Raw genomic sequence first — 22471 nt, 5'->3', positions numbered from 1 at the left:
AGTTGACACATTTTATGTGTCATTGCCAGGAAAAAGGGATATTTAAATCCAGTAGTGAGTGCCACATCTCAAACTGTTGGCTGAATATAAAAGTGACTGACAAAGCTGTTTGGTTTAGCTATAAATACATTTTTTGAACATTCACCTTGCGGGTTACATCCGTTGATTTTTGGGGTTCGATCTCTTTGGGCCAGATTTCAATTGCATATTGACTTACACGTGACTTAACCTTGTCCTGGTGATACATATTCATTTAACCCATTAAAAAATGACCAAATATTATGAACTACCTAAACATAAATAAACTACTTGCTCTATTTGCTTATTGTAAGTTGGGATACACCAATTCTAGGAAGCAGCTAAATAAATGAAAAGAGAATACCTAAATCCACCAAGTGTCTGTAACAACTAATTAACCGCACTGACCAATTCACAGGCAATTACTAATTTGCACTCGATTTGGGGCAAATGCTGTTCCTGGGGGAATTTCCAAGTATTTTGTTGGGTTAAGTTCTGGTCAATGTGAAACTCATGCTGCTGCTGCAGTTGGCCGATGAGCTCACCATAAATTAAGCATATAGACATGTGCTCAACTATAGTTATCCCCCGTACATATAGACCAACTATCGTTGGGCAGGGAGCTGCATGTCTGACCAAACATTTTGTATAGGACAATTTCTAAATGGAATTTAATTTCCGGATTAGAATAGACATTTCATGCATGCTGTACAGAGGAAGGGGTAATGCACTGGACTCACTGTTCGTCTTGCCTGGATTTCGCCCACTTTTCCCTCCCTCAGCGTTTAATTTCCCAGATTCACTGCTCACAGACACTGAAAAAAATGATCTCATATTTGCAAAAGATTCTAATAGTATAAACAAGGTTGTAATAAACTGATTTTGAGCTAGAATTCAGCTAGTTGCATGATTTTCCGCTGGCACAATGCAAGTATTAGAATTTTCTTTAAGTGCTCTACTCATTGAAGCTTCTTCTTTTCAGATTCCTCAATGCCTCAATGAACAATCACAACAAAAGGGTTTGCATGTGTGTGGCAAGGAGGCGGCAACTGGTGGGCGTGGCTAGTAAAATGTTCGAAAATGTGCGGCTTTCCCCCATCGGCTTCTTTTTCTCCACCTGCTGTTTTTGGTCTTTTGGCTTTTGTTTAAAATTTCGAAACAATTTTTCCCAGCAGATTTGATGAGTTGAGAGTGGTAAGGGAAGGGATCATGATTGGCTAAGTGAAAAGGGGGAAAAGCGAAGGCGACTACGGGAAGAGCAGCTACCTTTGTGGGCTTGATTTAAGCCCAACTCGAGTTATTAATGTAATTTGATTTTGGCAACAGAAGCTGAAGCAGACAAAAGCCAATGATGTTTAGGCACTGGCTGCTCTAAATTTCGATGATAATGACGATACTTTTGATGAGTTGACATAGCAAAAGAGCAGCCAGTGAAGGGTTTAGGCTCACTTTGGGGAGAAGTAAATTTTTTAATAGAGTGTAAATTACCGGAAGCACAATTAAAATGTTCCAGGCTCAAAAATATCTGAGAACGAGTAGACAAAAGCTAACCATAACAAAGGCTAAAATCAAAATGAGAACGCCAAAGGTTTATGGGCATGAGTAAAAGCAAAGGGTTGAGTTTAATTAATGGTTTAAGGCTGGGGAAATCATTTGGGGCTAACTGCAGGTTTCTCAATCGTCAAGAAAACGAGGCAAATAAGGGGTTAAGGACTCCAGCTACTTAACACCCTCTAAAATCCACCCCCTTAATCGTTTTCGGAATTTTCCAAGACGCTAAACGGTCGACAATGACGTTGGCGTTGGCCTAGGGCAGGCAAAAATTGTCGGAAACACCTTGTTCTTTGACTACCTCCGAGCGGCAGCGGCTTCCATATATTTTCCAACTTGTTTTCCAACCCCGCCTAAATGCTTTTCCACCCACGGCTATTGTGTTGCCCCATACATAATATGTTCTTTGTTTATAACAACAGCGAACACAGGTCGCCGGCGTCTGATGAAGCGAATGTTTAAAGGAAAACATTAAGTTAGCGGTGAAAAGTGGGTAAGGATTTTAAAAGAGGTGGCATTAAACTTATAGTATATTTGAGAGTACAGAGAACTAGTTTACATTATTGTAAGAGCAAAACAATATTTTTTGAACTCCTCAGACACCTTTAGAGTACTATTGATCCTGACTAATAACAATTGAAGAGAAAATCAACATTTAATTAGCTTGTATATAAAATTTACTAGAAGAATGCATTTCACGCGAAACATAGTCTTATTTTTCGGATTACCACAGACGATCCCAACAAAATATATTTAGTCCACTGGTAATGCAGCCATTGTTTTTGAAATGAATGAATAAAGGAGTCGGGGTGACCCTAGCTGAGAAATTATATAAAAATACAGAGGCGTCTGGGAAGAAAGGGAAAGAGGGGTAGCCGGAGCAAGTTTAATATGAATTATTACGTGCAGAAAAGTTGTATGATGCTGCTAAATCTGGCTACAGACCTTTGTTAAGGTGCCAACAAAGCACACACAGCAAACCAAATGAGTTATCGAGTCTGTTGTTTTAATACCCTTCTAAAGAATAATAATAGTGAGATGAAATATTTTACAACATATACAATATAGTTGCTATAGAAGTGAACAACAATCACTTAATTGATTCAACATTTAAGATCATGTGCATTATAAGTTACTTGTATCTCAAAGAAATTTTAACTAGAGTATACAAACTGCACGAATGCATGGGCTCACCTGGCCAACATTTAAGTTAGGTCTTAACATGCCCCGTGTATCTGTTAGATACAATTTGTTTTAATTGCACAAGTTGGCAACCCTGGCTTGCAGCAGCAGCGCGCCAATTAATTTCTATTTAACTAGGTGTCAGCTGAGATTTTCGCCCAGTGTCACACTGTCAAGCGATTTTTTGTATTTTTGGTAAATAATAACCGTATAACAGCTCTTATAAATATGATTCGTCTTATGTTTAAAACATCCAAATTGATCACTAATGCAGTTTTGCAATGTTCTTGATTGAAATTTATTTTGGTTTTTATTAAGTTTCATAAAAGATCCATAGGTTGTCGTTTAGTGAGCTGCCACAGCCTGATCGTACTTGGGCGGCAGAGCGGACATAGTCTGTGGCTCCTGCCATTGGGTTGCACACTGGGCAGGCATCACTGTGGTGGTGGTGGTCTGCACTGGCACAGCCATCTGGTTTGCTGGCACGGACACCACAATGTTGTTTCTGGACATCATGCGACGACATCTGCGGCAAGGACGACCCCAAGCCAAAGGATTCGCGTAGTAGAGAAGGCCACGACGATGGTAGCATTCGCACTGGACGTTGATATTAACATTATTAACGTTATTCATTTTTCCACGTTAGTCTTCTTTCTATGACTTCGGAGCGCAAACTGTCCGTTTTCTTACTGGTCTCCACTTTATATATTTTATTTGGTTAGTGGTTCGACATTCGTTGCGATAAGGAAATCCTCTTAGCCTTTTATCAGCACATTGATCGATCAACGTTTTTGGCACCCTTTAGTGATTCAATTTTTTCCAGGGCTGGCTCAATGCATTATACTCACTGATTCATGGGTGCTCGTCAACTTGGGGTTGCCTTGGGATTGGGATAAGATCGTGAGTCATCTTGGGTAACTGGGCACTTGAAAAGTGTTAGGGTAGATCAGAATCATAGGCTTATTTAAATAAGCTATTGAGATTGATGCACTTGATTTTACAGGCAAACTGATAAGGATAAATACGTAGAAGTAACTGGCATTATATGTTCGATTTTTACTAACTGCTGCGCAAATAGTTCTTTATCATCCTGAACATATTATTATCTATAGTACAACTAGTCCAACTGTTGTTACATATACCTTGATCCTTTAAATTTTTATTAACATTACATAAAAAAAGTTGAGAGATAGGAAAAGTTAGCGTGTTTCCCACAGAATTCAATAGCCATTTCCCAACATTAGTAGTATCTCCAAAAATCTTAGAGATGATACAATTGTACTTAAGTTGAATCAAAAAACTATAACTATAAGAATTTTAAATTACTATTCTTCAAATATAAAACAACGGAATATACTGTTTCGTTTTCTCAAAAGTTTTATTATATTTCGAAGAGCTTATTTTTCCAGTTATTGGGTAGACACAGCTGGTACTGGTACAAATGTAGTAGTGGTGGTGATGTTGTTGGTGGCAACTGGAACTGCAACCTGAGTGGGGACAACCACAACATTTCGGGACATCATCCTGCGGCACTGGCGACAAGGACGTCCCCAAGCCAGGGGATTTGCGTAGTACAGGACTCCTCGAGGATGGTTGCACTCGGCGCACTGGAGGTTGATATTGATGTCGGACATGGCTCTGTTTTGTCTTGGCTCTCCTTCTATAGGTTGTCTCTGCTCGACTGCACTTCAATTTGGCTTTTAACTTTAACTTATAACCTTTTTATACAGCTAGTTCCATTGCGATAAGAGGAATTGATGACTTGCTTATCACAACAGTGATGGATCAAACTCGTAATTTTGCTGCAGCAGTCGTGATTCATTTAGAAATGGTAGTGCACTGCCTATGACTCATACTTCATATTTCATTATGGAAATAAATTTAATTATTTCAATGACATTTTCTAGGTTAAGAGTCAGTGCACTATGGGAAACTTTCCCAATTTTTCTGGCCAATAAATCACTTTCTAAAATAATATAATATTAAATGGACGCATTCAAATTTGGTGATGTGTTTGGTGGCAACTGCACATCAGAGTTATAAGCATTTCAATGCTTCAATTTTAATAAGCTTGACTTAAAAAATTTTATTTAACTTAAAAATTTTAACAATATATAAATAAGATAGTTCGGTAAAAGTAACTAAGTAAACACAAAGCTGCAAACAAATTTATAAAATATACTTAGTATATTTTGAAGATCTAAATAACAAAATAAAACTACATAAATAAATCTCTCACAGCTTATAACTTAGCATTTAAGAACTTTTAATCTGTAAATTTAAAAATGAGAAGCAAAGAAATGTTTGGATATTCAGCTCTCATCAAGCGCTTAAACTATTTCAAAAATATATTTTACATTTTCTCAAAAAAATTTTTTTTAAATATGTTTCAATTCAAATAAATAATAAAAAAGTAACAAGCAGCTCCGCAAAACAGGCAAGAACGACTCATGAACACATGTTATGATGAACCCAAATGTATTAATATCAAATAAATAATAGAAATAATAGGTTTATATTTTTTTTTTATACGATTTCTTTATTCACTTGCGCCCAACAATATAGAGCAAATTTGAATTGATATTAGTAATTAGTAGGAGCGGACATAAGCCGGCACAACAGTGGTGGTCACAACAGGAGCAGCCAATCGCGTGGGCACCACCACCACATTTCGTCTCATCATCCTGCAGCATCGACGGCAAGGACGTCCCCAAGCCCAAGGACGCGCTGCGTAGAGGAGTCCTCGGCGATGGTAGCACTCGCACTGGATGCTGATGTTGCAGTCAGACATAGTTTTTTGATTTTTGGGTTCTTCCTTCGTTGAAAGTTCAGGCTGAACTTACTATTAGTATGCATTTCGCCAGGTTTTAGCTCTATTTATATGGAGAAATTTCGATTTTGATAAGAAGGCCCCCTATCTATTTGCCAGGGAAAGCCCTCAATCCCTCACTTTGCTATGACTCATATATTCTAGGGATGTTGAACTTGTCGTTCATGAGTGACTCATCGTAGTCCTCTTAAATGGTTTGCTTGGTGTGATTCTTCTCTTCGTCAGGAAGTTTATTACAGTCCTTTATTAGTTGTAAATCCCCGAATTTTTATAATGAAAAATATTTTAAATTTGTATACATATATACTTTTTAAGCCATAATTGCATATAAAATACAATTCCAACTTAAATACGGGAAGAATGGTATAAATTCCCATATAAAACCATAATTCAAATTTTACTTTGAGTCCAGCAAGATCTTTTATATTTATTACGCCTTTTAAATAGGGAAAACTATTGCCCATTTTTCGTTTTAATAAAGCTTAAAATATGATTATGTACTGACAGCACTAGTTGTACAATAATTGATAAGCTGGATCCGACCAGAGGACATCAATCATTTCCCACCAGTCAGATAGCAACCGAATCCAAATAATATATACAAAAACCAAAAAATCCACGAAAGCAATTACCCGTACAGAAAATAGAGAGAGAGGAAACGGAATCATGACCATGACCATTGTTTATGGCGTTCGCCTGTAGTTCAATTTTCATATTTGTACCATTAACATTGCAAATAAATGCAGGCATATATATTCACAATATGAAAATGTGTCACAGCAAGTACCGACATTGAAAACCAATCAAGTATATTTCAATTAAGGTAAAGTGCATTTAAGTTATTAAAGCAAATATTTCGAGCGGATTTACAATTGCATTGGCAATAAGATTGAGGCAAATTAAAACGCCAGTTTACATGAGGAAATATGTGCGTAAACGTTTTGGTGGACTTTTTGCCAATATAATATAGTAAATTCTTTGTTGCAACGAATTTAAGTAAAAATTAAATTGAAACATGAAGAAGTGAACTGTTTTTTATTTTTTTTTTTTATTATACAAGGGCTTATGTTTTGTAAAAGGTAAGTTTATAGTTTCGATTTGCAGAAATACAGGAAGTTTAATAAATATTTTTAGAGTTGTTCACTTCGTTGTTGTTCGACGGTCAGATTGAGACCACGCCTACCACCTGGGCGGTGGGGGCTGCTGGACAATGATGACCTCTTCCCTGGGAGGGGGGCGCCGACCGCCGATGTTGAACTCGATGAAGGGGGCTCTTGGTGGCACCACATCCACCTCGATAATGGGTCGCGGTGGCGGCGGCTGATAGACGGCAGCTGGTGTGATGACCTCCACCCTGGGCGGTGGTGGTGGATAGCGCCCGCCCAGTCCGATCTCAATCACTGGGCGCGGAATCCTAGGCGGCACAATGTCCACCTCCACAATTGGCCTGCCATGGTGATGGTGATGATGGTGATGGCGACGCTCCTCCTCGTAGTACGGCATTTTCTTCAGAAACTATCCAAGTATTGTATCCTCAGTGGGGGAAGTGAATGCCTTTGGCTGCTTTTTCGAACTGAACTTGCTTCTTCACCTGCTTAACTATTTAAGTCAATTTTTATCGCTAATGAGGGGGAATTTTTTCTAATTTTGTTATGTGCGTTTCGCACAGTAGCTTAGTTGGTTATCTTGTCAGGTGGAATTAATGTGTTTTTCGATAAAAAAATAAAATTGATAAACACAAAATTCCGAATTGAATTTCATTACGAGAGTTCAAGGTTTCCATGAATCACAATTTGCGATTTAAGGGGAAGGACATAATTCGATACTTCTGATTGGTGACTCATATCAAATTATTAAAATGGATAATGCAGTATTTAGAATCTTTTTAGAATTAAAGACGGGTATGTTTTGTTGAAGAGTAAGATATTTTATTTATTTCGTTTTAAGTTTATACAGCACAATTAGTATTTAGTTGATAGGAACCTTTAAAGTTAAATTCCATTTTTGATCTTTGCACCTTCCTTTGGTTATTAACTTGTTACCTTAGTGGTACGTAATGACAACACCACTGCACCATTTGCGTTGTCACTTCAACTTAAGATTAGGACAAAGTGATATTTGTTTTGATTTCTCGTTATCTATCGCTCCCTTCACTCCATCGATAGTAAATTTTATTTGTTGGTGGTGGTTGTGTCTTAGTTTCCAGTCCGACCTCGTTCACCACTGCGGATACGGTGGATTGTTGTAGGGCTGCTGATACTGGTACTGGTACTCGTAGGCCTGCTGCTGCTGCGGATAGTATCCATTGGTGGTGGCCACCGTGACGCCGCCGTAGGGCTGCGGCATTATCACCTGGGTGCCGGGCACATATGTGGCCGCCGGGGTCATGTAGACTACCTCGGCGGGCCGAGGCGGAGGCGGCGGCGGATAGTAGCCGCCACCCCAACCGGGAACCACATCAATCTCGATATTTGGACGACCATGGTGATGGCGAGCAGGATAGCCACATGGATCTTCATAGTACCGCATAGTTGATTAACTAACTAGCCAAATAATCAACCAGCCAACCGAACCAACTTCACCACCCAGCAACGCGTTGTGTACTGGAAAGTCCGCGGCACAGCACGTCTCGCTCGAAACAAACTGGAACTGCGAAGCTCCATCAATCAGGGTTTGTGGGAATTATTCCAGTGGTTAGTGGCAAAGATAAGATGGCTTAGTCATCCGAAAAGGTCTGATAACAGCCAGCGGACAGTTGTGCATTTACAGGTGATCGGGTTTCGCTATTTTACTCGCATTTTGTTTACTATATTAACTGATTCTGGCTTATCTATGGGTAACGCGTTATTATTTCGGAGATAGGAGAAAATGCGAGGAAAAGGCGAAACATACACACAAAGCATTGGTGAAAATGAATTTAAGTTTTGCTACAACAACAAGTGGTTACCGTCTTAATTAACCAGGTGTTCCGATAAAGATTTAACAAAAAAACACGGATTAGAGATTTTGATAATAAAAAGAAGGAACTCGATTGAATCTCAACCATTACTCGTGACAAATATGCAAAATCCGTTTGCTAAAAGTTTGTTTATAAGGTTATACTTTATTGAAGACATATAGTTGTTAAGTAAGGCTACGTAGTATAAATTCATTGTGAAGGACTTTGCACATCAAAGTTCCTTCTCAATACTGTGGATTGTGGTAGTGGTTGCTGCCGGGCGGAGGTGGTGGTGGATTTTGGTAGTACGGTGGTGGAGGCGCCTGTTGCACCACCATGACTGGTGGCGGCGGCGGAGCCTGCTGCTGCACCACCACAACTTGGGGTGGTGGGCGGTGATGGCGGCGTGGCCATGGCGGTGCAATCTGTACCTTAATCACGGGTCCACGGCGAGGAGGCGGTCCTCCGCAATGATCGTGGGGTGGTGGTGGCATAGTGGTGCTGTAATCTTCTGCAGAAAGTCCGTCCAAATGTGTCGACTTGTCGCTGGTAACTGAACTAACCGAATGCCCAGCTCATGGGACTGACTAACTAAACAAACGCCAAAATATTTGCCCTCATAAAAAAGCTCAATATCAGCGTTTGCTGATAGCGAATAGGTGGGTAGGTACTCTTATTAACTTTTATTGCCGAAAGTATTGATTCTAGAGCAAAGTTATCGATAAATCAACTGAAAAATGGCCAATCGTAAAGCTTTTTTCGAATAAGCTTTACAATTATAATTTGAGCCTATCCATAGATTTTCTCAGTTTCTTTAATGAGTCATGTATGGTTTTGGTACCCTAACTTTAGGGGATTTTTTCCTTTACCTTCTTATAGTTGTGTAAATACTTGTTTAAAGTTTTAAAAAGAAATAAAGTATTTGCTATTAACAACATTTCGTTGTCACGAAGAAAGGAAATGAACCAAAGTGCAAATATTTGTGTCTGGTTAAATGCGATTAAATTCCTTAACTCTACTGAAAACAAACTTTAGCTTGAGAAAATGTTGTCAAACCTCAAATATTTATCCAATTTTCAGCCCCGAAAAATTCCCAATAATTCTTTACACATTTTCCTTGGCCGGCAAATATTTGGCAAACATTTGCACGTCTATTATGCAAAGTTTGCAGACACGATTTTGCCTCCAGGGGCGACGTGGGCAAATATTAAATGCATGGATAGAAAAACATGGTAATTTCTGACGGTCAATCAAGAAAAGTCTCTCGGGACTCTCTGAATCTCAATCACTTGATCAAACAAATTCGGAATTTTCGATTTGACAACCCGGAGAGCGATGCCTTTTTGGCTGTACTTAATTGAGTGGTTCGTGCTGCATTTCGCATTTCATTCGCTCTTTGAATTGTCACTTCGATCAAGGAACTGGGGTGTTAGCCATGGGGTTAAGGGTTACGGCTTAAGGGTTAAGGGTGCTTGGCCTAAAAAGTTAAACATGCACAAAGTGGCAAACGAGTTTCGGGCAAAGTTTTCAACTGCCGCAAAAGAAGGAAGGAAATGAGTGCCGCATAACGCGCAACATATCGACTGAGCTTTTGTGGGCGGTCTGCGTTGATGGGGCGTGGCAGGCCGCATGACAGCCACTCACTTTAGTTATTATAGCCTTTAAAAGGAAATCCCAACTGGCTGTAATGAAATCACTGTCCATAACAAAAACGATTGTTTAAAAGTAGCCAATTCACTTTGAGGATAAAATATAATGTCAATTTTCAAGACCTCTGAAGACGAAGAAAATTTCTCAAGCGAATGTACTCGAAATAGTGTATTAAGTGCGTCACCTTTGAAGCTTCTGCTTTTTCCACATGTATTTTTTAACTCCTTGTGCATATTTTAGGAAATGAATTGCGTCCTGGCAAGATAAAATGTCTCCGTCCCGAGTGAAGAATCAAAATCAGAAAATTGGGGCTGGGAATCGGGAGTTGAATCTGGATCTGAATCTGAAGCTGAAACAGAGGCAGCGCCCTCGAATCGATAACTGTCAAAAAATAAGCCGGCAAGCAACATGCAAGACAGGCGCATAAGGGGGCGTGGCAAAGGGGGTGGTGCAAAAGGAAGGGAATGGGGTTGGGGCTGGTGGTTCTCCTGGTTTTTCGCGGTGGCGGCGGCGTCGCACAATTTAAATATTTATGGCGCTCCGCTTGGTGCACAAGAAACGGAACCAGGCACACGGCATAGCCAAAAAACCGTAACCGTAAGCCTAACCAAGAAACCAGGAAAAGCAGCTATCCGAAATTTCGCAACCCGTTTACTGAGAGAAAATTATGAAAGCATCTGCAAACTCAGCGTCGCACAAAAGTGCAAATTATTATTTTTAAAGGGTTTTATACAGAATGACACCATGTACCTTGAATTATGTATAAAGGATTTATTTTAAAATTGATTATATGAATTTTTGTTCAGTGCATACCACCTTTACGAGGCTTCTTTAGCAGCGGCGTCAGAAAACGCATTTCCTGCTCATGTCATGACATGCAAGTGTGGCTGGGAAATCGCGTAACGCAGCAAGAGTTGGCAAGAAAATCGGGAAAGTTGGAAAATCGGGTGGTGAAGAAATGGGTTAGCCAAAAGGAATCATTGCTTTTGTCGACATGTCATGGCAATACTCGTATCTGAAAAGTGTTTTCGGGGTTGGGCTGAGATGTTTTCCGAACATTTTCAAGAACATTTTATTGAGCTACCGTTTTCAGGCACTCGCTGCAAGTTGATGATTGATAGAGTTGTAAAACTGAAGACGGAAAGGCAAAATGCTGCCAGAGGTGAGGGATGAGTCGACAGTTTTACTAAACTCTTGAAGTCTTGGAGCGTAACTACCAAAATCTTGCCGAATCTTTTTACAATTGAGCAATAGCTCAACATATTTAATAATTCAAATATTTTTAAAAATATTATTGCATTCCAAAGGTCCACACATTTTGTAAATTAACGCGGAATCTTATGCATAAAAGTGTTTTCAAAGCACTGACGCTTGCGTTCTTCTCAACTTTTAATTGAAATCAGCTCACAGTTTTACAGCCATAGGAGTACACCAGCCACCGCCACTCCCCCTTACGCCCACAAGGCCATTAAGGAACTTGTTAATTTGCATTTTCCATTTCCATTTGCATGAAAATTTGTTTCTGTTCGCGAGGCGCAAAAATTAACCGGCGAAAGAAACAAAAATGAGGCAAAAGTTGAAGGGAGTACAAAGTTGTCCCTTTAATGCCTGCGGTTTGCACTCCCAGAACTCCAGGAAAACCAAGGTCTTCTTATGTGTATAAACATGTACATACATATATTCCGTTTCACATTTCGCTTTTCACACTCAAGGCAATTTCCGGCTCTCACTTTCATGTGCCGCCGTATAATTGCTTTTCACGTATTGTCGCAATCAAAACAAAAGCCCACGAAATTCATAAACGATTTTGCGCTTTTCAATATAATGGCAAATCCAGATATTGGGTAAACATTTCCGAGGGAAAGGGCCATCCAAGAAATCGGAAGGATAAAATGTTGCACGCAAAATGCTTGGCTAATATTTTTGTGACTTTGTTGCGTAACAGTAAGTGACCAACTCCCTGCCACGCCCCCACTTGTGGAACTCCCCAGCCGCCCGCATTTTTTGGCCAGGCAACCAAGTGGAAAAAGCATCGTCTGTCCACTCGAGTGTGCAATTAGGTGAAAATAAGTGGTTCAACAAACGCCTCCGAGTATGCAATCATTTAAATTTCACTTCATTTGTCCTTTTCATGATTTGGCCCTCCCTTTGATGGACTTGCCTACACTGAAAATGAAATTCTAAATTATGCTTTGGAATTTAATTAAGTTTTATTGAACAAGCAATAGCATTCTACATTTGCTGTCAACGAATAAATAACCAACAATATCTGCACATAAAGCTATAGCTTAAATCTCACAAAATGTCATACATGAAACCGTTTTGAATTATATTGACACTTTCGCTTCATTTGGAGTTTCTTAATTTTTTCGTCATTTTCATTAATTCTTTGCTTACATTCCTCTTGTTCGATTTGTAAGTCGCCAAGTTTGTTTTTAAATTCGTTTTCGATACTTTGAATTAGTGTAGTAATTTGATTTATCTGATTTATCTGAAATAATATGTTCCCAACTTGAACATTTTCTTAAGGCGTTGAACTGCGATCGGCGAAAGTTGCCAAAACACTGATTTTTAATTCAGTTTCAATCTTTCGGAAAGCACACACATTCGCCATGCATTTGTATATATGATATTTCTAAAAATATATAAACAGTGTAAATTTTTACACACAGTTTTTGTTTATACAATCAAAAATCAACAGTCAATATACATTTAAAGACGATCATTTGTACGAAAGAAATATTGCAGCTCAACCATATTTTTTTTAAGTGTACACATTTTCTGAGCCCATTGCTCCCCTCGTGAAATTACGGCCACCAAACGAAATTATTTTGATTTATATGCAGGCAAGCACCTGCTCATTCAAGTTCCGTGTTTTCCTTTTTTTGCCCTGATATTTTCCCGCCCTGGGATTTGTCTAAACTAAACGCTTTGATTTGCGAAACTCCCCGCCAAGGAAACTGCCATTCGTTTCCCGGATGTCAACAAAAACGGAATTTGAAATGCAAATTTAATTTGAGACAAGACGCGCGACTGAAGGCCTCCTCAAGACCAGTGGTTCCTCGCTTTAATTGCCCCAATGAAAAGGACGAAGGTCCTGCTGGGAAAACCAGGAAGTGGGTGGTGGGGAAATAGAGGAAAATTCTGAGGAGCTGACAGCTAAGCGCCTGCTTTGCCTGTTAATTTTGCGCCAAATCAGCAACAACTTTGATTTCGATTTTATGCCATGTGCATAAAATTTTTGCGCTGACTCAAAAAGTTCGCACAAGTACAAGTAGTATATGTATGTATGTATGTATGTGTGGGTGGGCGGAAAGCGCTAGGAAAATTTTCGGGTAAATGGCAGTGAGGAAAACCAAAACCCTAGCAGCGCCGTATGGAGTGTTTGGCCTGATTGAAATGTTGGCAACTATTGCGCCAAGTACTCACAAGTTTATTGGCAAATTGATGAAGTGTGTTCGCCTTTGCATGCGCATGAGTTTTCCACAGCCTGCAAAACAATTTTCCATTTTCATTGCATGCCGCTTGCAATTTGGCGGCGCTGATATGCAAATTAAGTTGTTGCACTAAACGACGTGCCGGGAAACAGGGAAACCATGGGCGGCGGAAAATCGGGGGGATTGGGCGCCCCCTGCTTTGGCTCATTTGTATTACAATTCGTCAGTGAAATGTTAGTGTGTGTGTGGGTATGTGGCTCCGGGAAAGTTTATGAGCAGCGGTGCCTTTTCTAAAAGATTTCTTTAAGTTAACGAGATGGGAGTTTAAAGTTATTGCAATGCGCCGCTCACTTAATTTACACATTAAATATAATTATGTTGATAATAACAAATAGAATTTGTAATAACTTTGAAACTTTATTAAAACTTGAAACAACAAGAGAATGTGATCAATTTGTAAAGAATTTCCTTTACGTACATATTTATAATAAACTGCAATTAAATAGTCAACGAATTTACTATAAATTTGAACTTACATCCTGAAAACTGGTTGTACTTTCGGAGTTCCACCTCGAAACTCAAGGGCCGCCGCTACATTATCCTCAGCTCAAGATCCCTCAATCAAACACCCATTTACATTTCCCAACCACACCCTCAATCTCCACTCAAATCGCAATCGAAACACCTTGAGCAACCTCCTCGAATTCAGATGATTTGTTGCCAGCTTAAGGGTGTTTCGATATATGTATATGTTATAACGCTATTCGTGGCAAGATTTATGGGCAAGTTGAGGAAGGGAACTGCTTTCCATGCATGCACTGCATTTCTGCATAAATTCGAAATAATCTCGAAACCCAACACTAAATAAGCAAAAAGCGAACGGCACGAAAAGCTCACTTAATTAGCTTAATAATTTGGCGATAAATTTGGCGGAAACCAAAAACATTGATCAGAAATGGCAAATAAAAAGCAACTAGCATTAAACAGAGCCAAGGAACAATTCAACCGTGGAAACGCACAGAGAATTTCAGAACGACGAGTAGATACCCACTTTCTAAGAATGTTACGATTGGTTACTTTGGTTTATCCATATTCTTGGATAATTACAATTCCACTACTCTGGATATCACTTCTGCACGTTTTTCTTTACAAATTAATAGTAAGAACATTATTTTGCAACCGATATGCTTTCCGCACCTCAAAACCGACCCATAAATCCGCATATAATAAAGTTTCATATGACGCATCATAATCTCAAAATGTTGATGAGGAAATGCGTATGAGGATGAGTGGTTGCATCGCTGGCGCAATTGAAAAAGCGGCAGAAAGTGGGGCTGCTCTTGTCAAGACCATCATGGCGTATGCGTAATATTGTTTCCCCGAACAAGAGAAACGCCAAACGCACAAATCACGAATGCCGAATCAAAACTCGCCATCTATAAATCGAAAATCACAATTTGGCAATTGCCAAAATCGAAATGCATAACGAACTTATCAAGGGATGGGCACCACAAGGGCGTAAAGGGGGGTTGACCTTGTCAAATGTCAAATTATATGCTGAACGACGCTTAGCGGCAACGGAAATTCACATTACGAGCTCTTGGTTATGGCCGCCAGCACGAGAACATTGTAGTTTAAATCACCGTACCCGAAATTTTGGATGTTTCATTTATCAGCGAGTGAGACAGATGCATCCGGCGAGTGAAAAGGGACGGGGCGAGGCTAACAGAAAGAGAGGGCTGGACAATTGGCCTGGCTGATTGGGTCGTTGGGTCACTGCGTATGGCTGCAATTTTAATTAAAATTTATTGATTTACAGTTGAATAAGTGCACATTGCATCTGTAGCGCGGTTCACAAATGGCGATGTCTCTCACCGAATGGAATCGACTTTAAGCTGCTTTTTAAGGAGACTGGCTACTAGGGATATTTATCGGAACTTCTTATAAAACAATCACGAAATATATTTTTATTTATTACCTAGATTTGGAGAACTCCTATTTTTGCCTTGCCAGTTTTTTTGTTAGTTCAGCATTTGGTTCTATCCTTATTTCTGGTTTTAATAATACATTTTCCACTTTTAATTAAAGTTTTAGTTGTTCACCAATTTTTTGAGAAAGTTTCGCACAAAAACAAACAGCAGCACACGACCAAAAGCAGTTGGCTGAGGATTTGGCTGCAGATTTGGTGTCTCGCAGTTTGTTGCATTTGTCGTCTCTATCTGTACACAGGTAAAAACAGCAGTGAATATTAAAATGAATACTTATCTGAAACTTGTGATAAATCACTATATATCTATATATTTGCTATAAAAAGATAACCTTCAAAAATTGGCTGGGTAAATACTCCAGCTGTATCCCCGCTGTAGCATTTTTTTGCTGTGCATTTCTACGTGTCGTGTGCCACGTCATTAACAGGTGAAAGGTGAAAGTTTTCGCCATGGCACACATCATTTCGAAGCCGAGAGAGTTTTTAGGCAAAACAACCCGAAGAGCAAACTCAGTGAACACAATTACAATTGCGGTTCATTTGACAGTTTCCATTTAGTTTTGCCAGTTTGACAGCCTGCAGATGGCAGGAAAGTCCGGCAAGGCCGGAGGAAAATCCGAGCAGGAGGAAGCGTCAGCAGACGAGGGCTGTTGCATAATTAACGGCAACAAAGTGTTAAGGAGTGCATCAAGCAAATGTTAACTGCCCAACAAGGGGGCAAAAGGAGCACTGGGGGCAGCACAAGGGTTAAGGAGAGAGCAAAACTTGCGGCTGTAAATCAGCCCGAGAGAACAAAAGGCATTTTTCTTTTTTTCAAGCTGCATTCCCACAATGAAAATGGGGAAATGCACAATTGTTGGTACTAAAAAAAGGCGAAAACAGCAAAATGAGCGGAATTTGCTCTAAAAAGGTTGTAGACTGTGATATAATAATTTTATTTAATCTAATAAAATTTAATTAATTTTTCTGTTATTGTCTAAAAACTCTTAATAGAAGTATTTATTTGTAATTTAATAGGTTTTTTTTATTGATTTTTTGCTCCCTTAATATTTTCTGCCTAACCATCTGCCGCTTAATTTCACACAGTTCGCTTGGGGAGAAATTTCGCGGCATAATTACGAATAAAATATTTAAAACCTAGACTCAGAGGAGGACTATACTTATACTACAATACTATACTTCTTCACGAACTGAAGCTTTTATGACTGCTCCGCGAAAACGCATATCCTTGGGTAATGTGATAGTTATGAGTGCTCCCACGGGGGAAAATGGGGTTTCCTTTTGCTCAAGCTGTCAATTGAGGAAAGGCCTGAAAGGAAAACTCAGGAAACGGGGCCTCTGGAAATTCGTTCGCATGAATATTTAGTTGCGTAATGTGGCCACGCCCTCGAAACAGTTTAATTTGTGCGGCAGCAAAACAAAAACAAAGGCGAATGCTAATTTTATTGACATCCAAAACTCAAGAAGGCGGCGCGGAAATTAAAGTCTCGTCGGGTTGAGGACGTGGAGGCGTGGCCCCGCCCACGCAGTCATTAACACATTTGCGGAGAAAGAAATTCCAACCCAAACTTCCGCCCCTTTTCGCCGCCTGCTAATTAACACGTTTTGAATTGTGAATTTTGAAATGTGTTAAATAATGGAAACAGGGGTGCAAGAATAACAAAACAATATGCAAAAAGGATTTGGTGTCAGGAATAACAAATCGAGGTCATAGCCGACTCAAGGAGCGAAAAGGAAATACTCTTTATAAAAAAAAATATATAAATTACCCCATGAGAAGGAAGAGCATTTTATAAACTATATAAGTTTTTCTTTGGTTTGGTCAGTCATTAAAATTAAATAATTTATACTACTTCTCAAAAGTATAAAAAACCCTTCAAGCTGTATACCTAGTGTATTTTATTCCTAATTCAATTGTTATTTTTTTATATTTATATTTTATATTTTATCATTTATATTTTCAACTCTCTTTAAGTCTCCATGTTGGTGAGTCAATTTCATTCGCTGATTCCTTGACATTTTCCTCCACGCCCCGAAACTTCAACACCAGGCCAATTGTCGGAAGTTGGCTGAGATGGGCGCAACCTTGAAGGTGTCAAAATAACATATTCGCCCCTTTTACCGATTTCATTACTCAATTCCCACCGCCCTTTGCCGTCTGAGCTGCTGAGGTGGGCGTGGCACTTGTTAGGCACCAAATGAAATTAAAACGCGCATAAATTATATGGCTAACACAAAACGTTGACGACGTCGATGATGAGGCCTCCCTGAATATATTAACGCATTTGCCACGTTTCGTTTGGATTTCCAATCTTATTTCTGCCTTTTCTGAGAAGCTGTCTTAAAAGTTCGGTTAATTCGGCTTACAGAGAACGAATTTGGATAATCTTGGCAGCAAGCGGCCATTGTTATTTCAAATTGAAAATGGTTAGAAAAGTATACAGAACAACAATTATTTTTAAACTTTATTTCAAAGACCTATGTATAGTTCTTAAAGTGATTGCGTGAATCGTTGCTTCTTTTTTCCTGAATAGCACACCGTTTCCGTTTTTCCGACTGCATAATTGCTCAATAGTGCGTTGGCAAAAGGAAAAGGCGTCGCTTTTGTTTAAGCAATTAAGTGCGAATTGGTATCCGGGGGTGAAAGTGGGCGCGTCTGCTCTGATTTATGTGCCACACCCCCTTTTGGGCCCCATTTCCCAGCGTAGTGCTCATGTCATTTCACATTTGATTAACTGTAGTTGCTGTTGCAGCTGCAACCAAAAGTATTTCGCTACAATTTTAATTCAATCTGCACCTCTCATCAGTTTCCCCATCGCTTAATTTCCCCGGCTGCCACGCCCGCCCTCCACCGCTTTTCCGGCTGGGAAATGCGCCCACGCATCTTACGTGCATCACATGCCAAGCAGCTGCTGTCATGTAAATTAATTAAAAATGTTTAAACCGCCGCCGGTTTGGCAGCTGCTTTTCCTGCAACATTTTCAGGAGTGAAGTAAAAAAACAAGAGAGAATGCTATAGTCGAGTTCCCCGACTATCAGATACCCTTTACCCGACCATAGGTGTGGCAGCTTTTCCTAAGATCTCAACGTCGAGCTTAGACGGACAGACGCACAGATCCCAGAGCTTGCCAAATCCCGCCAGATGCAACCAGATCCCGCTAGAGCCCATCAGGCCCCGCCAGAGATTCCGCCATAAAATTTGTAAATTTATTTCCAAAGCTAAAATTCTAGCTTTTTTGGTTATATACATAAATTTGAGATCATAAAATTGTTGTAAAAATATATGCTGCTAAGAAGCTGTTGTCTACCTTTGACTATTGTAAAGACCGGTTCCAAAAGTATTTTCCTAGAATTTTTTATAGTCCTCTATCAAAGTTCAAAGTGTGTCGCATTGCTGGCTCTTTATTTAAATCGAAAAAAGTTTACACTGCGAATGGGTTTGTGTAGTATAGTGAAAGTATTGGGGTAGTTGGGGTTAAGTCTGAAGTTGTAGACAAGTTGCAAACTCCCCTCTTGGGGAGGTCGAAATGTTTGGCATTCACATGCAAATAAAAGAATGTCTACAAGCTTTACTGTAACAAGTAAGATACAGTAAAAAATAAAAATAGTGAATTTACAAATTTTTTTTTGTCGTTTAGTTGTTAGATTTTTATACAAATGGTATCCTAATTAGTGTTTGTCAAAATATTTTTATATTTTTTGCTATTTTAATTATTCCATTATCTTATTTCTTTCAAATTAAGCTTGTCGCTAAGATTTAATATAAGTTTCAACAAATATTACAAAAAATTTTGTACTTCTTTTATTTATTTCCTTTGGTATATACATTTTTAATTTTTAAAGGACTTTCACTGTTGCTACCTCAACCCTTCAATGCGACTCCTGTCAAATGCTTTTATGACAACTCAATTTCGGAACACACTTTAGTTTGGCATCCTCAACCATGACCGAACTCATCCACCCCCTGATTTTCCAGCCCCTTCCCTAAAGTTTCCAAGCCCTCCGCCCCAAAATGAAATTGTACCATCTAACCTGATCTACAAGCAAAGTTGAGGAGTTTTCGTGGGCAACACACAAAACGCATAAATTTATGTCAAACATTTGTGAGGCGCCTCCACTTCCGACCTCTCACTTACTCCCACTACAAATTTCTCTCTCGCTGAAAGAGAAAATTTATTTATTCGGACTTTTTAACAACTTTTGTACATATCTGTGTGTATTTGAGTGCCAAGGTGTTGGCTCAACCTTTGTGGCGGTCTCCTCTTTTTATTTTTTTTCTCCCCAAACTTGCCACATTTAGTTTGCAAATATTTTTTATGTGCCACGACATGCTCAAAAGGGGAGTTAGGGATGCAAAACAACAGCCTAAGGGCCCGAAAAGGTTTATCCAGAAACATAGCTGATGTAAAATGGCAGACACTTTTGTTGATTGCTCAAAATATTCAGAAGGACCTTCCAAATATGTAAGTTTCCGTAAAATAAAAAGATTTCAGGAACATATAATTCATGTGAAAATATAAAACAAAATGCAGAGCTTCCCGACATTCTGTCTGCACTAGTCAGGACCAACTGTTGATTGCCTTGATTAATAAAAACGAATGCACTTGCAAGTGCAACAAATCAACATGTTGCCAAAAGAGAAAGTTTCGGCAAGAAAATGAGAGAGCAAGGCGCACGGAAAAGAGAGATGGGAACGAGTGAGACAGGAAACAGTTGCTCTCTGGAAAAGTTAGCCAGGATTGGGGCAAAAAACTTGTCTAAAACCGAGTCCCAACGATTATGGTCCAAAACAAAATTTCGTGGACTAAGCTTCGTGTGTGTTTATGGCCATAAACAACAAACTTCGTCTGACCCCAAAACATAAATAAACCAAAGAGCAGGAAAAGGGCCACAGCAAATAAAACTAATAAATGTGGCATTGAATTGTAAAATAATGTTAAAAAGTTAACAAGACAACTATAAAGCCATTTATGGTAATTTAATTCGAATAATGATAAAATATACGAACTGAAATGGTCTTTTTAGTATCAACATGAATGGGAACTAAGACATTATCCAAAGTATGTGATGTTTGACTTGAAATAATAATTGATTAACTATTTTATAAGACTAAGAGTTATATTTAACAAAATTTCCGTTAATCTATGGAACAATTACGGGCCTAGGACAATTTGCGGTTCGTTGTTTTGAGTCCTTTCACTAGAGTTCCTAACCTACCACAAAAGTCCTTAGCCGCTCTCTCTTTTTTTAGCAGAAAACTTTCTCTCCCTTGGCAACATGTTGCCAAGCCTTTCTCTCAGCGCAGTCGCTTCGAATAATATTCAACAACCGAAATTGGCGACTTCGTCTATGGATTTCGTACACTCGTACGCGACAGCCGAAGTTCACTGTACTCGTGTATCGCCGCTCGTCATATCGAACTTCGTTCTTAAGCTGGAACAAAACCGAAATTGCACTTAGTTGGTAAGAAGCATTCTGCGGCCACGGGCGGCAAAGCGGAAAATTCGGGAAGAACTGGAAGGGCCGAGTGGAAAAGTCCCCAAGAGCAGGACCCCAAGTATATGTAGAAACCGAAGAAACGCGAGTGCGGAAAAGCGTTGCAGTGGAAATTGCGGACAGGCGGAAACCGCGTTTCGCTTACATGTGCGTTTGTAATTATGCAAATTGCCGGGCAACTCTTTCGACAAATGGCACTCAAGTGCAACTGTTGCCCCGCTTTTCCCCGTGACCTTGCCCCCCGCTCCAGCTGCCCCCCGCCATGCATATTTATGCCGCCAAAAAGCCAGAAACAGAAACTGGGCCAAAACTAGTGCAACAGAAATAGAAAACGGGAAAAAGAAATGAAATGAAATAAAATACGAGCAAAGCCCAAAAGGGGCCAGCAACACAGTGACAAACAATTTATGCTCAATTTAAAGCCGCTGCGAAAGTTGTGATCCACTTACCTTCGCTCATCTGTCAAATCCGTATAATTTCCGCCTTTTTTTGTGCGTCCTTTCCGTTTGTGTGTCAGCAACTTGTTGTCCTTGGTCCTTGGTCTTTGGTCCTAGAGAACAAGTCCGACCCAGACTCCCAGGCTGGGCAAATAAAATGCAAATAAATTATTTTTATTATTCCACTGTGACAGCTGATTTGGGAGCTTTCTTTAGGATTTCTCTTGCTTTTTTGCCCATTGTTATGACGGCTGGTTATTTTGATGTCGTTGAAAGTGGTTTAGCTTAAAGTTCCTGGCAGTGCATAAGTGAATTAGGAGCTATGTTTAGTTCGCTGCGTTGTGAGTTGCCGAGAGTTTCTTCAATAAAATGTTGACTTGGATGACAAATTGTAAAAGATATATGTTCTCATTAATATTCGATTCTGAAAATACAGCAAAGACAATACATATAAGTGTAAGCTAAAGCGTTTTGTGACAATACATGTATTTATTGCTTAAAACACATAAATCTGCTGAAGAAAAACTAACAATAAATATTCAGGCTAGCGTCAAGTTAAATAAACGAGGAAAGTTTGGGAAAATATGCAAGTGACCTAATAAAAACTTTTTAATATTCAAAAATTAGATTTTGTGAAAAAATAGATGATTAAATTGTAAGTTAGTGACTAAAAAAACTTGCTATAAACTCAAGCAGTGTAAATGCATAAAATTAAAGGTGTTTTATTCTAAGTACGGATTATCTTTCCAAAGCTCTGGCTTAAAATAAAAAAAAAGCAGTCGCCATTAATAACTCATAATTACTTAGTGATTAGTGCCGAGTAACGCAGGAGATTTCCATTAACAATTGGGCAGTAAAACGTTCCGGCTGTGTGTCCCCTCGGCTCCGGTTTAAATAAATAGCCCGGCAATTGCCGAGGCTTGGTCAAAAGGAGGCCCATCAACC

General features: G+C 39.3%; 6 protein-coding genes across 7 annotated transcripts in view; 1 reads left to right on the top strand and 5 right to left on the bottom strand.

The window, feature by feature from the left end:
* Positions 1 to 2995: 2995 nt before the first annotated feature.
* On the bottom strand, positions 2996 to 3384 carry LOC117150828. The gene has a single exon (XM_033317895.1). It carries the CDS (start codon positions 3382 to 3384, stop codon positions 3097 to 3099), a length of 288 nt encoding a protein of 95 aa, XP_033173786.1. The 3' UTR covers positions 2996 to 3096.
* Positions 3385 to 4116: 732 nt separating this feature from the next.
* On the bottom strand, positions 4117 to 4391 carry LOC117150829. Its single transcript, XM_033317896.1, has one exon. It carries the CDS (start codon positions 4383 to 4385, stop codon positions 4161 to 4163), a length of 225 nt encoding a protein of 74 aa, XP_033173787.1. The 5' UTR covers positions 4386 to 4391; the 3' UTR covers positions 4117 to 4160.
* A 2239-nt stretch (positions 4392 to 6630) lies between these two features.
* LOC117148407 (leucine-rich repeat extensin-like protein 3) lies at positions 6631 to 7149 on the bottom strand. The gene has a single exon (XM_033315778.1). It carries the CDS (start codon positions 7082 to 7084, stop codon positions 6761 to 6763), a length of 324 nt encoding a protein of 107 aa, XP_033171669.1. The 5' UTR covers positions 7085 to 7149; the 3' UTR covers positions 6631 to 6760.
* Positions 7150 to 7497: 348 nt separating this feature from the next.
* LOC117148084 lies at positions 7498 to 8192 on the bottom strand. The gene has a single exon (XM_033315296.1). It carries the CDS (start codon positions 8108 to 8110, stop codon positions 7799 to 7801), a length of 312 nt encoding a protein of 103 aa, XP_033171187.1. The 5' UTR covers positions 8111 to 8192; the 3' UTR covers positions 7498 to 7798.
* Positions 8193 to 8670: 478 nt separating this feature from the next.
* On the bottom strand, positions 8671 to 9087 carry LOC117150094 (leucine-rich repeat extensin-like protein 3). Its single transcript, XM_033316936.1, has one exon. It carries the CDS (start codon positions 9011 to 9013, stop codon positions 8765 to 8767), a length of 249 nt encoding a protein of 82 aa, XP_033172827.1. The 5' UTR covers positions 9014 to 9087; the 3' UTR covers positions 8671 to 8764.
* Positions 9088 to 21068: 11981 nt separating this feature from the next.
* The window catches only part of LOC117150209 (hemicentin-2), an 86689-nt gene continuing 85286 nt past the window's right edge, over positions 21069 to 22471 (top strand). For both annotated transcript variants that reach the window (XM_033317005.1, XM_033317004.1), the window contains exon 1: positions 21069 to 21236. The gene's annotated coding sequence lies outside the window, so the exon portion shown is untranslated. The remainder of the gene's footprint in view (positions 21237 to 22471) is intronic.

Source organism: Drosophila mauritiana, chromosome 2L, assembly GCF_004382145.1.
Source record: "Drosophila mauritiana strain mau12 chromosome 2L, ASM438214v1, whole genome shotgun sequence".
Classification (NCBI taxonomy): Eukaryota; Metazoa; Arthropoda; class Insecta; order Diptera; family Drosophilidae; genus Drosophila; species Drosophila mauritiana.
The sequence above is the reverse complement of the archived record's forward strand: the minus strand, read 5'-3'. Positions and strand labels throughout refer to the sequence as shown.